This window comes from Chaetura pelagica, unplaced genomic scaffold (genome assembly GCF_000747805.2).
Source record: "Chaetura pelagica isolate M959 unplaced genomic scaffold, ChaPel_1.0 scaffold109, whole genome shotgun sequence".
NCBI classification, from domain to species: domain Eukaryota; kingdom Metazoa; phylum Chordata; class Aves; order Apodiformes; family Apodidae; genus Chaetura; species Chaetura pelagica.
The window spans coordinates 8769202-8787864 of NW_009970725.1; the positions used below are offsets into that span (position 1 = coordinate 8769202).

The following is an 18663-nucleotide window of genomic DNA, read 5'->3' on the forward strand; positions in this document are numbered from 1 at the left end:
TCTTTCTGAAAGCAACAGGCACAAAAAGCTGATTAGGTAACAAATGTGGGGATATTACTTACAGATTCCTCTTGAACAGCAAGTCCAATCGTTTCTGCCACGACTGCAGCCAAATTGAAAGATGGCTTTGGAACAGGGTAGCCTCCCATCCTTGGTTTATCTTTATTAGAATAAAGAAGCTCACAATAAGTTACATATACATTATAATACCTTACTGCGCTCACACAGATGGTGAAATAAAAAACAGAATTAAAGAGATCACAAATTAAAATTGGCAATTATGAAATTAACTTGACCTGTGTCAGATACAGGTAGTATTTGGAAGCAGCAAGTGGAGAAGCGGAGCAAAAGAAGAATTTCTGATGAGTGCAAACTGCTGTATCTTCACAGAGAAATAGGCTTCTGATTTGAATAGAGATTCCCAAATTTAAAATCCAGAGACAAGTCAATGGAAAAGCTGCTTTTCAAAACTCCCAGTCCAGGGGATTAATAGGCAAAGAAAAACATATAGACCAGTGATAATACTTAGTTGTACTAAGATGCTTGTGTTGCACATTTCCTAGGTGACACTTAAAAGTTTTTCTAGATAGCTTTCCTTTCTTGCAGAGGTTTAACAGTTTATTAAACTGGGGCAACATAATACAATGGGGAAATACCTCAACTACAACCACCACAACCCTGACCTGCATGAGTAATTCCAAAGTGCTGATTCTCAGTAAGTTATAGTTGAACACTTCACAGAAAAAAAATCAGGGACACAGAAAGTTACTGACAAAAAATCTGTTATTGAGAAGGACTTTAGACTTGAAGATTTGTGGCAATTCACTATTTCAGAAACAGGAATAATTAACAGAAGGACCTCTAAATATTACATATTTATGTCAAACAGAAATGTAATTCTCAGTAATAGCTGCACTGAGCTTCTTTTAATTTCTTGACTCTAAATCCTGATGCTATGCCACTAGATTAAGTACCTAGTGGAATAAAGACAGGCATTATAAGACAGAGACTTCAGCAGCACTTTTGTGATTAAACATAATATCCTTTTCCTGGCTCCTGTGTTTAAAGAGATGAACCCTTGTTGTTGATGAACCTTCAGTTTTACAGCATTTTTGCCTTATTTTGAATGGAATTAAACAAAAATATATTAATATACTTACTTGGCACAGGAGACAGCTGTGGATCACAGGTGTCTGCCACTAATATTTCTTCCCTGTGGTGGCTGTTCACTTGGGTGGAATACAGAGGAATTTTTCCAAACTCTAGAATTTAGAAACATTTTCACAAAGTGAAATTAGGAATCCTGTTGTGATAATTTTGTGTAGATACTGACAATGATCCTGACCTTAAAAGCATTTGAATGTCAATCTTGCTATTTCAGTAGATCCAGTAACCTAAGCACACCTGATTATTTTTATTCTGAGGTATCACTATGACAAATTAGTCACAAATATTTCATATAAATCCCTTCTCTCACAAATGCCAGCCTAGCCAGTCAGCCAGAAAACAATACAGGCACATAATTACATAATTACATAATTTTCTGTACTAATCACATTAAAAGTATTTATTCAATCTATATTTGACCTGGCAACCAAACTATTAAAGAGTAAACCATCAAAGGGCATAATTCTGTGCATCAGAAAATGAACTTTGTGCACATAGTCCTTTCTATCCGGGCACCAGCAGCTTTTCATACCCATTAGCTGTGAGGTATTTACATAATTTCCTATGTATTTAAGTTTGGTTTAATTCAGTAGTGCAATGTTTTATTCATAAAACAAAGAGAAGCAGGTACGTTTAGAAAGGAGAAACTATTCACGGCACTGAAATGACATACGTGAATAACAAACCCAACCTCCTCACCCCACAGTTGTGCTATTATTCTTCTTGGAAAGAAGCTTTTAATCAGGACTTACACTTAGATGTAATTGTATGTTATTCAAACTCTTTTTTTTTTTTTTTTTATTCCACTAGATAAATGGAGACATTAAGAACACCTGAACTGTTTATCGTGTTTCCTGTGTATCATTAAAACACAAGCCCAAAATCCCTTATTTCAGAAAAATATTTCTTAAGAGTTAAAATACATTACAGCTAATTCAATGACATGACAGAACAAAGCTTAGAAATTAAATGTGCACAATACTTCCAAACTTAAACACACACACAAAAAACGCAAACAGTGTCTCAGTACCAGAAAAATAAAGATTACATAGCTGCTAGAATTAGATGTCTATCAGTTTCAGTAATATTTCTTTAATTGCAGAACGATTGCTCAATGTCACAAAACAGTTATTTCACTCGCCACTAGGTGGTGACATCGCTGTATGCACAAGTCAAACCCTTGCAGATTTTTTTAGTTCTCTTGGGAGTTACAGAAGAGATATGGGTTGGAAAACTGTTGGTTTTGTATGTGTACTTGGATGAAGAAGTGTAGAAGGTCAAGATAAGCTTTAAGCATATCGCTGATGTAACAGTTATTGCTAAAGACATTTTTCCCCTGACTCGTGTATCGCAGCATAAATGGAAAAAAGCCAAACCAAAAAGCTCACAAGATACTTTTCTAAGCTTTCATCCTTTGCACGCAAATTTATACATTATATTTTCCTTTAGCCTGTAAATTTATTTTTAAATTAATAATTCTTACCACTGTTGCCTTCTGCAAGTTCCAAATCCGGGTGCCTATGCTCTGTGTATCGGATATGCCTGTTTTCTTTTTTTCTTCTCATACGATTAACCACAGAGAATGAAGAAGCCCGAACTGGAGAATCTGGAATGACTTCTTCTAATTCCACTGCTTGTTGTTTTCGTTCCCTGGAGACCAAATTAGGTGGTCAAATAAAACCCCAAGTCAGCAAGATGAAGAGCTTTCATTTCAGCAAGCAGGGCAATCATATGGTTCAAGAAAGCAACAATTTAGAAAACACAGCCATCTCAGTAACATCATAGTGTAAAAAAGTAATACTAGAACCCAGGTTTTGGGTACATTGAACAAAAATTTACACTTCTTTCATCAAGCTTAAGAACAGTGCACAACCCCAGGTCTTCAGGTTTGAAAACCACATTGAACTACTCAACTACAGATTACTTTTTCCCTAGAAGAAATTAGGGACTGTAGGGTTTTAGCTTGTCCTCTGAAGCACATGCTACTATAAGGAAACAATGCTGAAATGGATGGTCTAGTTTCTCTCCACCTGTATGGAACACTCTGCGTACCCCAAGAATACCACCTGTCTTAAACCAAAAGCTTTTGGACAACTTTAAATGGTAATGAACTATGCAATATCAACCCCGCTCCACACCATTGGATGATATCTTGTTTTCACTTCACAAAGAGAGAAGTGTGAAAAGCAATGTAAGCCATGTAAAACAAGTAATGTGAAACATGAGTTATGAAGTTTATTTTGTATCATACTGCCAGCTCTAACAGCATGTCACAGACTCAGGATATAAAAATTAGCATAACAAAAAAGTATTTTTTTAAAAAAATCTAGACATAACTAGAAAATACAAAAAAAAAGGTATTTGTTTCAGTTCTTTTAACTTAAATATAGTTTGTTTAGTCCTTAATAAGGGTATCAGTACCTGCCACATGGCAGTGGTAGTGAGAAATGGAAGAGGAAGCAAAAGAGAAACACAAGGAAATCTAACTCAGCCTGCTTGGTCATCTTTCTGCAGTAGCACTTTTCCTTATGACTCTCAAGAGAAAACATGGGTCAAACAATAATTTCCTAAACTATAAAGAGAAGGATGCATGGTTTTGATCTCAGGGAAGAAGAGGAAATATGGATGTATTTCTGCTTCCATTGAAATGAACCACAAGATCTTACACAAAATGAGTCAGTAATGTGATGTTTATACCATGACTAACTTTGAATTTAGTAACAAACATTAATGCAGTGATGCCCTGAAGTCTTGAGGAACTCTGTTGTGTGATTTTTTTGTAATTCCTCTTTTCTAGCACATTTACAAAGAAAGCACCATAACTGGAAAACTGTATCATCTGCTAACAGTATCTTAAGAAACAAGAAAAACAGTTCAACAATACATTTGCAATGTAAATGGATGAATCTAAGTCCTGTTTCATTCCCTCCATGCATGATCACAACTTAACAGACAGGTAAAACAGAGATAAGTCTCAGATTATGTCAAACCACAGCTGACATGAAAGAAATACTACCTCTGCCTTGCACAGTGCACCACTATATTTGAGTACTGTGTGCCACACTCTTGCTATTATATCAGATTACAATTTGACAGTCAATTTACAGCTCATTATTTTAACGTTTTTCTTTTGGAATTGACTATGTTGTGGAGGTTTTTTTAATTATAAAATTATAATAAATTTATTTTTGAAAAATTATTGCTAGATCCTGGGACTTTCTGACTAGCTGAGAAAATTTTAACCTAGGAGGAAAGAATTAGTAAAGAATCAACAGAGGAATAAAAGAATGAGAAGTAAAGCTTTGCTGTACACTGTGACCTGAATAATATTGAACAATCATGAAGGCAAACACAATTTCTAAGACAAATTTATCTCTCTTTCTTTCAGATTAAAACCAAGAAAGATGTGCAGTTAAAAAAATCAAAACTGTGCACAATACAAAGATGCTGGTTTTATGTTGTTACAGTAGCTGTAGACTATCTTTCCACAACCTGTTAAAAAAGAGGAAACTCAGGTTTTAAAGACTTAAAAGCTGGTATTTATATTTTCAGACATTCCTAGTGAGGAATGGGGGGGGGTGGGGCTGGATATCCAGAAAACCTCAACTTACTCCAACTCCTTCTGTAGTTGCTGAAACTGTTCAGTTATCTTTTTGTTTTCATCCTGTAGGTTGTTTTTTTCATTCACTGCAATTTATAGCAAAAAAATAAGAATCAATGCCTTGTATATCTAATGTTGTCAGTTCCTTTTAAGAAACAGAACCAATTCTGAAACATAATACCATGCACCCTCCTCTATGGCTTACCAACATTACTTTTCAAGCTAGTCATTAAATTGAAATTCTAAAATGATGTTAGAAAAGGCAAAGATGTCACAACTACTGGATCAGAATACTAGTTTCTCACAATCATGAACTCCTTTTGTCCATGTACATGCAAGTGAGACTGTGCAGTAAAGACAAATTAATTGCTCACTCAGCTCCATGAACAAAACTGCTTCCTTAGGTTGCAGACAGCCTATGAAGTATAAAGTAAGTAGAATTTGGCTTTAGCCACCAAAGCAATCAGCTAATTGGAGAGAATGGAAAAAAGCCCATTTTCTAAAAAACTAGGTAAATATTTTGTCAGAATTTTTATTTAGTTTTCTTAATTTGCAACTGAATCTGCCCATACTTCACACAAGTTTATTGCAACCCCTTCAGCCTTTTTTCCATGCTGTCTCAAGCTAATGTAGTGAGAGCTCCCAACTTTTCTGTTCACTTAATTTTTATTTTCTTGTTCTTTTTTTTTAATTGTATATTTTACCTCTGGATTATTATTGACTAATCCTTTTTTACTGGTTGCAGAAAATACATTAATTGTCATACAGATCTCACCTTAAGCCCACAGAAAACTACTGTTCTGTCACATAGCACACAAGAAGATCTGTATCCAATAGGTCTCACATTGATTTTTAAGGCTCAGAGATTTATTTAATGATTGGTTGTATCCTGTTTGTTCTTAATCATTAAACCAAAGAATTCAGAATATTTATACATCAATATCTAATATTAGAATTCCTTGAAAAATGGCTGTGTTTTGTAAGTAGTACACAGTCTAGTATTTCTAGAATTTAAGCACTGAAAAGCTACTTTTTGTGTCTGGCATTTCCCACATTTTAAATTTCACTAATGTCTACTTGTTCTTGATCAAGCAAGACAACTCAAAGACACAAAATAATTAATGGTAAAGATAACCATTAACTGTTTTTTAATCCTGTCCTGTATTTTTTAGCACTTTATACAACCAATCTTTCTAAACTCTTTATGAAGACATTTGTTGTCTCCTGCCTCTATGTCACACAGAACAGTTTAGTTTTTCCTGTTCCATATGTATAACTTCCTGATAACAAAACGAGCTGGCTACAATCTGCCTGGCATGAAGTGATTCTTTTGTGGCTTCAGAGGTGAAAGTTATGGGATCCTGTAGTTGAACTCTAAGACCAACTACAGGACACAAGCTGGACCCAGGGAACTTCTGTTTGAACTTGCTACTTTGCAATCATCAGTTAGTTTTCTTAGGAAAACTGTCAATCAGTCATTCTATGCTTTAGGTGTAGGAATAAAGCTAAGCAGCCACATTTTATCTACAGTAGCTACTTTACACTGTAAGATTTTCCACATCAGTTCACTTTTGGTATCAGCACTTCAATCTAAGAAGGTGAGTCAAATGACGAGTAATTGGTACGTTACATATTTTCAGACTGTAGAATTAAGTATCCCCTTACTGAATTTGGGCTTTCTAAGCACACTGTATATCAGTGATATCAAGTTACAGGAATTCATGATGAACTAGTTTAGAAAACAGTATGTTTTGTCTTCAGACTCATGGAGTAAACTCACTAAGCTCAGTGATTAGCTTAAGATTCTGCTGCCGGATGCTTTCAAACTCTTGCTGCTTCTTTCTCATGTGTTCTTCGGTTACAGCACAACGATCACATAATCCCGCTCTTAGCCTACAATAAAATTAAGAAGTCCCTCTGTTAGGAAAATATTGCCATACATGAAGCAGATATTCACACTTACCTGGCCTTTTGAACAATGAAAAGGAGAAAGTTTCTGATAACTATGCATAACACCACAAAGTATTATGGTTTTAAATGTTGACATAGCAGTATTCTGAGATTTCTGGGCAATCTAATACTACATGTTCTAACAACTGCATAAATGACTGGATAGGTAGGTACTGGGTACTTCTAAAGCAATAGGCATTGCTTTATTGAAGTGGAGCATGATCATTTGCACTGAAAGCCTTTGTGAGGTGTCCTACTAAAGGTACTGTCAGATAGAAATTGCCATTCATTATAAGTAAAGTTCATTCAATCAAAAAACAATAAGCAAATAATTTCAGGAAATATAAGTACTACGTCATTTAAGGATATATCACTGTCATTATGCAAAGCAGTAACACAGAAAAGACAAACAGTAAGTTTGCTCTGTAACAAATATCAAGCAAATGGGAAAACCTGGATCTTTATCTAGACACCAGTACTTGGAAGTGGATCCAAAAGTCCACGTGAGGCATTGTCTCCACAGTCTCTAATCAGTTACATCACCAATTTAAAGCACAGCTGCTATCAGAAAATGACTAGCTTAAATCACTCCACCTTACTTGACACATTCATTCATGCAATGAAATGTGCATTCATTTTAAGTGCACAACAAAAAGCTAACAGTATTACCAAAGTGAAAACTACACTCTATTTTCCCAGCTAAAGAAGAGACCAATTGGTTACAAGTTCTCCACTGGTGCTGCAAACACACCAAGTATTTATTAAAAAAAACCCAACAAACCACACAATAACCCCCACAAAACATCTAAGTTTCAAATTCTACAGATCAATATTGGAAGCAAAAGCTATCTTGGTTTACAGGTATTTTAATATTTAATAATTTAATAATATGGAAAGAGTAAAATTCCAAAATGCTTCATCATACAAGCTTATCTGACTGTGTAAAAAATAGTATTATCATCTCCCTGTATTGAAACACTTTAAAATATTACTTTTGTTTTCCACAATGTAGTACTTCATCTCCTAAAGGATTAGAAAAGCCCATCCACTCTGCAAAAGTCCCTCTGCCCATGTGATGTGAAAGTTTATTACCTGCACAGTTACAAGTTTATCCCTAATGCCCTTTCACAGAGAAAGAGTTGAAAGCAAAATTTGAGAACTATAGTTCAGAAGTTTGAGGTAGCACAGGAATGTGGGAAAATAATTTACTATGTAATGTTCTCCTGTCCCCAGAAAGCATCTGAGAGCCTAATAGCAGCAAATTTAACATACACTTGCCAAAACAGTTGTCATTTTTTAAAGATGAAAAAATGCTCTGTAATTTCGTGTCTACTGGTTTTGTTTTGCTCTACTAGATTAAACAGAAACAAATAAGGGAAAGGCAGAATTGGTCAAAAGGTGACCCGAATTTTAAGTCCAAAACTAGGCAGGAGACAGGACCTGTGATTAAATTTAGGTAAAAAACACATCCCACTTCCCCAAATCTGGAATATTTTGTAAGGGAGTTATTTAATGAGTTTCAAAGTATATTATGTAGTTTGCCCTTGGGTTTCATACTTTTAAGTACATCTCAATTGATATAAAATTTACCTCTACAAAAATGGATAGAAAAGCATGTTCTTTTAAGTGGCTATCTGCCTCCCAAGCTGATCTGTTTAACTTCTGTTCATCTTAACTGAACTAAGCAAGCTAAGCACTTCAAAAATATTTTTTTTCAGTCAGAAGAAACTAAATTTTACACTTTTCTTTCATACATATTATTTGGATTGTATTAGAAAAGGACTCATTCGCTATAAAAACCAAACTATAGCAAAACAAAGCCAACTTGCAAAGAGCTACTCTGTAAAAACAAAACACAACAAACCCAAAAGGACACTACTTCACCTGTCTTCTAAAACCTTGATAGTGTCATGAAGTGCTTTTTGCTGTTCTCTGAGCTGTTGGTTCTTGGTATAAAACTCTTCAAGTCTCTCTGCATCCCTAAAATCAAACAGAGGAAAAAAATTAGTTCTAGCTTTAAATCACAGCTATTAGCTTCTCAAAAGGTGTTTCCCTCTGGGATGTCTCCTTCATATTCTTGCAAAATGTCATTATCATCAGCAAAAATACTAAGTCGAAGATAAATGAAACGAGTGCTTCTGATTAATAGTAATTTAGAAATTTCTGAGTTAGGAAAGGAACAGCTAGTTTCTAATTCATATCACAGTTGAGCCTCTGTTGATAAATCTGACTTTTATTCAGGAAAAGAATTAGAGTTGATGACAGTCAAGGCATAAAAGCTAACAGTATTCAAGCAACAATTTCAGGGAATGTAAGCAATTCTCTTATTTTACTGTGTTGTGGAGCTGTTGGGAAGCTAATTGGGGACTTTCACAACCAAGTCATTTTGCTCTTGCCAGGACTATGTAATTAACAAAGAACATCTCCTCCTCAAAAGAGCTAAGGAAAAGCATTAACACTGACTTCTCAGTTTTAGCTCTCCTTCACTTTTATTATCAGATCACAACACCTCTTCAAAATGCAAACAATGTATGGGCAACAAGCACACGATTTTTTTCTACAAGGAAATTAACTTCCAATACAAGGTAAGCAGCTCAATATATATAACATGACAATAAGTAACTTCTGAGAATGCATTCCCAGGTCTTCTTTTTACCATGGAACCTTTGCATATTCCACGAAAGCAGGTATTTGTTTTCAGTGTGCCTGAAATGGGTTCTTCGAGGAGGCCAAGAAATTGGCTCAAAAAAGGCTGCTAAGCACACACACAACATGACATGAAAACATATTTACTAACTTGTTGAATGAGTTATTTTACACATACTTACTTGGCACTAAGATACTTTAGTCAAACACATTTTCATATTGCTGGTATTAGAGTAATTCAAGAAATTAAAATCATGGCACATAAGGTGAATGGAACAGGTGGAAGCTTCTGCAGTGTACAATTACAGACATATGTTATTAATTCTGAAATCTAAAGTACAGAGATTTTCTTTTTCTGTTCTACCACCCAGACCGATACTGCCCTTTCCAGCTTCACATTCAACATACAAACCAGTTACAAGCAAACAGCACGAGGGACTTGTACTTTCACATGGGGAGGACAAAGTATTAAAGTGCTGCAAACTCAGTTAATTAACCAAGCATCTGACAAAAGTCTGTGCTTTTCTGATATTTATGGCATTAAAAAAAACACTTCTTTGTTTATGTAACTTAGTGAAGGCCTAAAATAAAAAATGTTTAAATGTTATTCCCAAGCTACCTTGAAGTCATTCCATGGCATTAAGTTATTTGTAAAGATTAAAAAACCAAAACCAAACATACTAATAATCCATGCCTTCCACCTAATCCTGTAAAATGTCACATTGAGATAGTAAAATGACAGAAGGAACTAGGCCTTTTTTTTTTTTTTTAAATTCTAGTGCACCTGAGATAAACATAACATTTTTGGCTATGAAGGAACTGTGCATAATGAATGGTCTCTGACCTAGCATTTACAAGTCATTAGTTCCATTGCTGAAGTGGGGTACAAAATAAGGCACCTATTGTCAGCTGATTACCAAGTCTGAAACACTAAACCTCAGGTATTCAGATGCACCAAGGAGAACAAGACCTCCTATGTAAGAGTAGGTATCTACAATGTGGTAATTGTAGAAAGATTCCAACAAACAGTAACTAAACCATTTGGTATGCGTTCAGTACATCACTGATAATACTAGAAAAAAATTAACTGATCAATTTAAGATTTCAGTACATGGAAGCGACTCATGATACACCAGGTTAACAACAACTGCGAATATAATTTTTATCCTTTTAGATTTAAAAATGAAACTACTGCCTTATTTACTAAGTATATGTAAGAAATAACAAGATGTTAAACTGGTATTTTTTCAGGAAAGTGTGGCCTGTAACTATAAAACATGGCCCAACTATTTGCTAACTGAAAGCCACCTAATAACCTAGTACAATTTCATCTACTAAAATAAATATATTCTTTGTGATACTGAAACATCAACCTCAATGTCTAGAAAATGTACCTTTAAAATGTAAACAACACATACGCTGCTTGGATTTTAATGAAAGATCTGACAACATTCCATGATACACCGTGAACCAAATATCTTGATAAAGTTCATACGAATTAATATTTCTGATTGTCTAAAAATTCACTAGCAGAATTCACCAACAGAATTCACCAACAGACTAAATGAGCAACTGGACTCTACTGCCTTTTTTTACATAATTTGTGAACTCTTATGGACAATTAAACAGCAGCTGCAAATAGACTACACTGCGTTCTACTAGTGTTGGAGATTGAACAAGAAGCTGTATAGAAGCTGACGAATCCTGATCCTGAGGAGCAGGTGCACATGTGGGGGAACAGGACATTGTAGGCCACAGAGGTAGTCCTGGGATTCTAAGCCTTGCTGTTGGTTTGGGAAACTGCACCTGCTCAGCAAGCATCAGAGCAACACTATGCAGACAAAAGCCAAAACCATAGGTCAAAACCACCTACAGTCTTCAGAGATGAAAGCTGTACCAATGCAGCTGGAATGTGAGAAAACCAAACATCGTAAAGGCTCCAACTGCTACTGGGGGTTATCAAATGCCAGCAAGATGGGTGATATTTAACTGAAACAAGCAAAACAAAAGCTCAGAGGAGGTTGGAGCACTACAAAGGATAAACAAAATCCAAGTAGATACCCAGGGAAGAGAGCAACACAGACATTACACAAAGAGAATTTCTTCCAAAAGGCCTAGACAAAAAAGAAACACGAATGATTTTCCAACAAGTGAGACTCAGTTATAATTACAGAAGAACAGTTATAAGAACAGTAGGCAGCAAGTTAAGTATGTACTGTAGTGCAATCAAATTGTACTGGAAAAGCCAGTATCACTATAAGATGAATTTAAACATTTTGTGTTACAGGAAAAAGAAACATGAATTCCACTAGAGGGAATTTACTCCTGTGGAAAGACACCTTTGTTTCATTCCCAACTAGAAATGTAGTCACATGGGGCAATTTAGACAGGAACTGAGAAAAATGCTAGAGATTTCCTTCTGTTACTATTTTACAATAAAGCACATGATGACCTTCTTTTTCTAGGCTCTGGGAGAATTATTTCCTATTTTACAATCTGAGAAATTTAACATTAAAAAAAAATATTAAAAATCCTAATAGGAATTAATGAGGAAGAAATCTGACTAGATGATGATAGAAATGTTAATTTTGAAAAAACCCAAACTTCACTTGAGAACACGGTGGCTACACTTTAAAAGTATTTCTTGAACTTCAAATGGCAATGCTAGGAATGCAATATGGAGTATTTTTGCTAATTTTAAGAAGAGTTTAACTTCTTGAACATATCTAATGCAATTATATTGTTTTCCGACGTGGAAAAAGATCAAGTATACTTGTATTCCTCTTAAACGGCAGTATATAAAGGGCAACCCATAATATAGGTCATAGGTAATACTAACATAACATTAATTTAATTAAACCTGAAGTAAAAATTTGAATAAACAATCACATTAGCATATCTCTTATCATTTTATTAAATACAGATTTCATCAGTAGAAGAAAAATAAAAGCTGATTTAATGCTGTAAACACATACTGCAATTCTACTGTACATGTAAAACCTGTAATTAAGATTTTTTTCCCCAAATTGCACCTAATGAACAGAACTAAAAATTAGTAGCAAATAATGACTACGAAAGAAGTTTTAAAAAATATGAATTGAGTGAAAATTAGCAGGTTATTACTGGAATTTTTACTGAATGACTGAAAGCTGAGTTAAAAGCACAACACCTGATACTAAAGGCAAACACATAGCAAAAAACAATAAAATTAAATTTTAAGTCGGCTTATTGTCTTGTCTATCTTAGCTATACTGCAGATAAGAAAACCTTTCAAGTCAATGTTTGCCTGGCTCAAGAAAGGCAAACCTAGTGTTCGGCTTATGCCTCCTAATAGGAGTTACACATCTCTTTTGATGACTTAGGCCGAATTATTATAGTGAGCATAGTTTTGTACATGCCTGAAGGAAGAATCCATTAAACCTCAATTGATCTTACAAGAATTATGGCTCATTAATGGTACTCAGGCTCTCCTTTAATAAATTAGATCATCAGGAGTACTTACAAGCATCTTTCCTTTTTCAACTTGGATATTTTCAGCTGTAAGCCTGAAAAGTGGAAAGAAAAAAAAACCTGTTATAGAATTCTGACTCGAAAATAGTGAAGGAAATTATAAATTAACTCTCCTTTTGCCAATGACATCTGCAAAAGAGAGAAAAAATGTCAGTAATTTGGAGAAAACAGTTCATTCTGGACTTCTTGACTATGTTCTACCAGATCTTGGAAATAAATACAGCTAATAAGATCTCAAGGAAACAAGGACTTCTCAATCAAACGTAAATTCCTAATAAAACAGGTATAAAAACACATTTGCAAAAAAACCACACACAAATACCAAGCACTGTTAATGTATTTTCATTGACTATGCCTACATAAATCAATGTGATTCTTACTACCCGTCCTCAAGCTGGCCATTCCTTTTCCAAATAAATGGTCAGAAATAATTAGACTGCAACAGTATAACATATTCTTAGATACAAATCCAACAGAAATTTTTGTATGACATCAGAAAGTAATGTAACCATTTTTTCCTAACACTGTATTTTCTTCAAACTGTGAAAAGTTGTGAGGAAGTTCAGGTTAAACATAAGGTGCCTTGTGAGCTTTCCTGCAAAAAGCATTAGTCATTTAGGGTAGTAAGATAAACTTATGAAACCAGAACATTTTTAAGGAAACTTCTAATAATTTTGAATTTAAACCAATACACATACCCGACACTACATCTTACTATAGAAAATGTAGGCTAAGGCAGCTAATATATTTCTTTTTTCTCTCCCCTAGCACACTCACAGCTCAAAGGGGAAACAGCTGGGAACAGCTCAAAGGGGAACACTACTTGCTTGAGAAGGTTCAGTCCTGAGGCCATTTACAATGGAACAGTCAGGCCAGCCAGAGCCTGAGTGAACCCATGCCACAGGCTGCTACAAGGTGCAAATGGGACCATGAAGTAAAAATGCACAGACTACTTAAGAAAAAAAAAAAAGTTCTTAGGAATATAGCAAGATTTCTTTTACCTCTAAGTGTTCAGCACCTGTGAAATGTTATGTTCTATCATGCAGATCAGCATAAAAAGAGGGTTTATTTTTTTTAAGTAGTTGCTATTCATCAAGTCAATTAGGCATCTGCAATTAGAACCCCTATAAAGCTGCTTTAATGCTGCTCCACGCCCATCGGAAGGAATGAAGCTGCACAACAATGCATCTCCTGTATGAACAGGTAGTCTGTTCAGCAAGTATTTAGGGTTGTAACACTGGCAACCTGAGACACAAATTGAAGAGGCAGTGCTCAAAAGGCCCAGTACTGTGCTACAGGTAACACTATCTCCCCTCTCACCTGAATTCAGGAGGAACCAAACTAGTTACTTAAAGGCTGGGTTTTTTTCTTAATTCAAATGACTGCAATGAGAAGGCAGGAAACCAGTTTGTTACATTTATCCAAGAGCACTGAATTACTACCTAGGGTGTAATCTCTTCCTTTTACTTTCCCAGACCGTTGGGAGGGTTCAGGCACACTCATTTAAAGAGCTTTGCTTTTCCATATTTCCTTATTTAACACTCTAGTGAGCATATAAACTTATGTGGAACTACATTATGTACATTCCCAATTCAGTTTCATCTTTCCCACATTTCTATGGAATAGACAAGCCACAGACTGTATGAATCTACATGACCTAAAGCTCATAAGTGCTTTAGTAAATGACACCTTCCCCCATTAAAGTGATGGAGACCTTCTTTACGCAATCATTAGACACACTGATTAAATGCACAGCACTACTTAATGAAATTTGCAACTTGATTAGACTACGTAGCTGTGTTATTTCAATTAACGGCCACGGCAATTTCTGTTCTGATCAATTTTCCAATGCATTAAATGGACTTTTCTGCCAGCACCCGGGAGACTGCAGGATCTTTCTCGCTGAGGTTTTCTGGGAACGGGTTGGACAAGCTTCTGTCAGCAATGACACAGACATAATCCTACCTTAAGGGTACAGAGATGGACTAGATGACCTCCTAAGATCCCTTCCAACCCTGTTTTCTGTAATTATTTGCTTTTGAGTAGCTTCCAGCCATTTCCTTTCCTACAGCAAACTATCAATGAGATAGCTTTCCTCATTATTTTCTCCACATCTACGACTACAGCTTTTTCCCTATTGATACCTTCTGCTTATCATCAGCAAGAATCCATGTAATTCTTTTGAGCTAGATGCAAATATTAACACCTCTAGAAATCAGCCACTTCTCAAACAGCATTATTTAATTCCTTTCTAATTTGTGACCATTATGCAAGTATCCCACACCTTCTATAGGTAGAAAATAAAAGTAAAATATAGTTCTAAAGACCATTATTCTGAGTTGCTAAGCACTTCTAAATTCTCTGAAAAGTCAATTGACATTGACCATGCCAAACACCTTTGGAAACTGCATTGGAGTCCTACCCAATGTCACATAACAAACTTGAGAGAAAATTATAGCAATTTTGTTAGAATAGGGCCAATATTTGTAATTTTTTAGCACGGGATCAGTTTAAAAGAATAAGAAGCTGGTTTTGTTTAGCTAATATGTTGGAAAAACACACCCTTTACAAAATTCAATAAAGACCATTGGAAATTGTAAGAGTTTGAAGTATTCTCTAGTCTATGTTATTTACATATATAAATACTTGTATAATAAGCCTGACAATTTCATGCTCATGTATCATAAATCCTACTTTTAATGGATTTGTAATAAATAAGAACTCCACCTTTACAGTCTTTTCTTCATTGTGCACTGTACATGCAAACAGCTTTTCCTCCAGTTACTAACTCTCCCTTACTCCACCCTCTACCATCTTTAGAATAATTTTTTGCTGACATTTAGATTGGAAACTCATGAGTCAATTTTAATTCTTATTTATAGACTTCAGAAACAAGCAAAGTCCAGGCAAGTCTGTGTTTGATGTTTCTAAAATATCTTCCAGTACCATTTTCTACAAGAGGATCCCCACCTTTTGAAAAAATTAACTATCCTTCAGGCATGTCTTTGATGTTATCATGGAAGACCTAATTTTACCTAACACGGTGTGGGACATACTGACAAAGAGCTAGGCATGAAAAAGACTGCCTAGTGGCAAAATTATCTGGCAACACCCAGCATGCATTTTAAAGTATCTTCACTTGCATAAAGAAAACCAAAACTTTAAAGTCACGTGCTGCACATCCCAAGAAACTAGAGGAGGGGTCACTTAACATTACCCTCTACATTAAGAGCTTTTTGTTTGTTCAGTTTTTGTTGTTCAGACATGCCATGGATTGCCAGATCCCATTCTGCCAGTGCTTCCGCATTTATCTGCACTTGACATCATACCCATTCACCAAGATTAAAAAAAAGTAATAAAAAGGTAACAAAAAATAACTAATAACTAAGAGAGGACACAATATTGACATATTTAAAACAGTTACACTTTTTTTTTTTAATGCAACAAAATGCTACTATCTAGTGCTTCTTTCCTTTCAGTTGCCAAACTGATAGAAGTTGTTTTTTTCTGGTTGTTTGTTTGCTTTTAAATTACTAACAAAAATTGTCAAGACCTAGCGTTGCAAATTGTTGAGTCAAGACTTTCCATGGGAGGTAGGGAACATCCATACGTTATAAAACAATCCCCCACAGTTTTTGAAATTAAGAGGGGATGATGTAGTGGGACCTAAGAGTACAGCCTGGGATTGTTCTGTGGCTGGGGGAAGTGACCAAGGCCACTGTTGTGGTCTGGCTACAAAGATGTACTTGCATGACTAAAGCTCTTTATTCACAAAAGCTCACCTGCTTTTATTCTACCCTGATATAAATACTATTTCATGCATAAGAATACGCTTCGTGGAAGATTCAAATACTCTTCCAACTCCATCCAGAACAATGAGTCATGTGACTTCAGATTAGCAAACCAAAATCTTAACTTCTTATGAAGTATTTTTGGCAAAACATCTTATGAATGCTGTTCCTAAACCAATATTATTATCAGAATATAAATATATGGCACAATAATTCATCTTTACTTTGAGTGTTACTAATTTCTCGCGCTACTGAATAATAAAAATACATTAAGTCAATCCATAGTAAAATTGGTATCACAGGTCACAAAATACAACTTAAGAATAAGCAGCTCTATCATAAATTTTTTTGAGAAAGTGCTAAGCACTAAAAACTGAATAAATACTTTTCACTTCGATAATATTAATCTGCAGTGGTATTTTGCACAAATTAGGGGAAATAAACAATGCAAGCCATTTTAATATACCTGAAGTGACTAAATCCAAAGAGAAATAAAGAAGCAAAAAATGCTACTGAATACCTCGACTGGGAAACTTTGAATCCTAATCCATTAAGGGTAAGGTAACATTTAAATATTTCCCAAGCAAACTCAGATGCCATGGAACATTGTGTTACTTTTTCTTCACAGACTTGGCAAATCATTTATACTTCTCGATAGTTTAAAAGTAACCCTGTTAAACCAGGCATAGGTGGTCAATCTGTAAGGATCATTTGTAATCACCCAGTCCAACTTTCCACATAACAAAAGACATTAAAAACCTATTTAGTTCCATGCAGAGGGAGTGGTGCTCTGGTTCAAACTTTTCCTGTGGTATGAGACTGCCTTCTGTGAACCCAAACAATTTACCTTGTACTTCTTTATCATGACATTCTTTCAGTTTGGACCACAATTCCTTGAAGAAATCTCCTGGAGGTTCTGAAGAACTAGGGCTCCCACAGCTTCCTCCAGATGCATTCATCTTGCTTTTTTCTGCTCCCAACTTCTTTGACTTATTTGCAGAACTGGCTCACTCTCACACTGTTAAGTTTTAAATTGCATAGTTATGAAGCAGTTTCTGAAGACAGGTGTAAGCCTGTAATGACAGAGTGACAACACTTAGGTTTGCATTTATCAGAGTATAAGTTTCAGCCATGGATGAAATACAAAGCTTACTGCCTATCCTTGTCGAGTTGTACTTACATGCTGACAGTCTCCCTGAAAGTGTGTGGAAGAGGCCAAGTATTTTGCTACAAGAAATTATAAACTAAAAGAATGAATGCCCCTGCCTTTAAAAAGCTATCAACCTAAAAGTAGATTAAGATGTTTAGGAGTCTTTAGTCCTTAGCTACAGCTAAACAGAATTCCTGTCTTCCAAAAGTACATTAAGCTTCCAAAACCTGGCTGTCAGCAAAAGCATTTGTCACAAGTTTGTCAGATACGTATTTGTGTATATAGATCCTTTACATAAACATGGATTCAAATTACACCTTTGTGCAAATAAAAGCTCACATCCCCTTGAAGTTTTCATTATTTGAGATCAAAATCATTCCCTCTCGCCCATGAAAAGGAAATAGGAGTATAATCTCAAAACCTAGAAATCTCCAAAACATTAGTATTTGAGGAGAACGACTTAGTCAGCCAGCCCTGGCTTAAAGGCCAGGCTGCCTACACAACTCAGAACAACCTTACCCATAATCCTTCTTCGTTTTGAAGGGTTTCTTAGCACAGGTGACTCCCTCAGGTAAACTACAGGGAAAACATGGTACTCAGATCTGGATCTGGGCCAAAGCAAGACTTAATTCTATTGGCACTGGGTGTCCAATATTGAGATACTCATGTAATCTGTCCTTCAGTTTCCTGTGTGAGAAACTGGACATTCTCAGTTTTACCCATTTTTATGTGGTCAATTTTAAACAAACGCTTTTGAACAGGAACTGTGTCGCTACCATGTGGACATAGCCATCAGTATAGTATATACACATAATAATTTTAAAAATTAAGCTATTTTGTACTACTCC

At 35.4% G+C, this 18663-nt stretch overlaps 1 protein-coding gene across 1 annotated transcript in view; it reads right to left on the minus strand.

Moving 5' to 3' along the window:
- The window catches only part of RBBP8 (retinoblastoma binding protein 8), a 32733-nt gene extending 14995 nt beyond the window's left edge, over positions 1–17738 (minus strand). The window contains exons 1-8 of the mRNA XM_010006841.1: positions 17513–17738; positions 12867–12909; positions 8603–8698; positions 6549–6661; positions 4779–4854; positions 2651–2817; positions 1161–1262; positions 63–160 (exon numbers count right to left, since the gene is read on the minus strand). Of these exons, the coding sequence (XP_010005143.1) occupies positions 63–160; positions 1161–1262; positions 2651–2817; positions 4779–4854; positions 6549–6661; positions 8603–8698; positions 12867–12909; positions 17513–17624 (807 nt within the window). The 5' untranslated portion in view covers positions 17625–17738. The remainder of the gene's footprint in view (positions 1–62; positions 161–1160; positions 1263–2650; positions 2818–4778; positions 4855–6548; positions 6662–8602; positions 8699–12866; positions 12910–17512) is intronic.
- Positions 17739–18663: the final 925 nt, after the last annotated feature.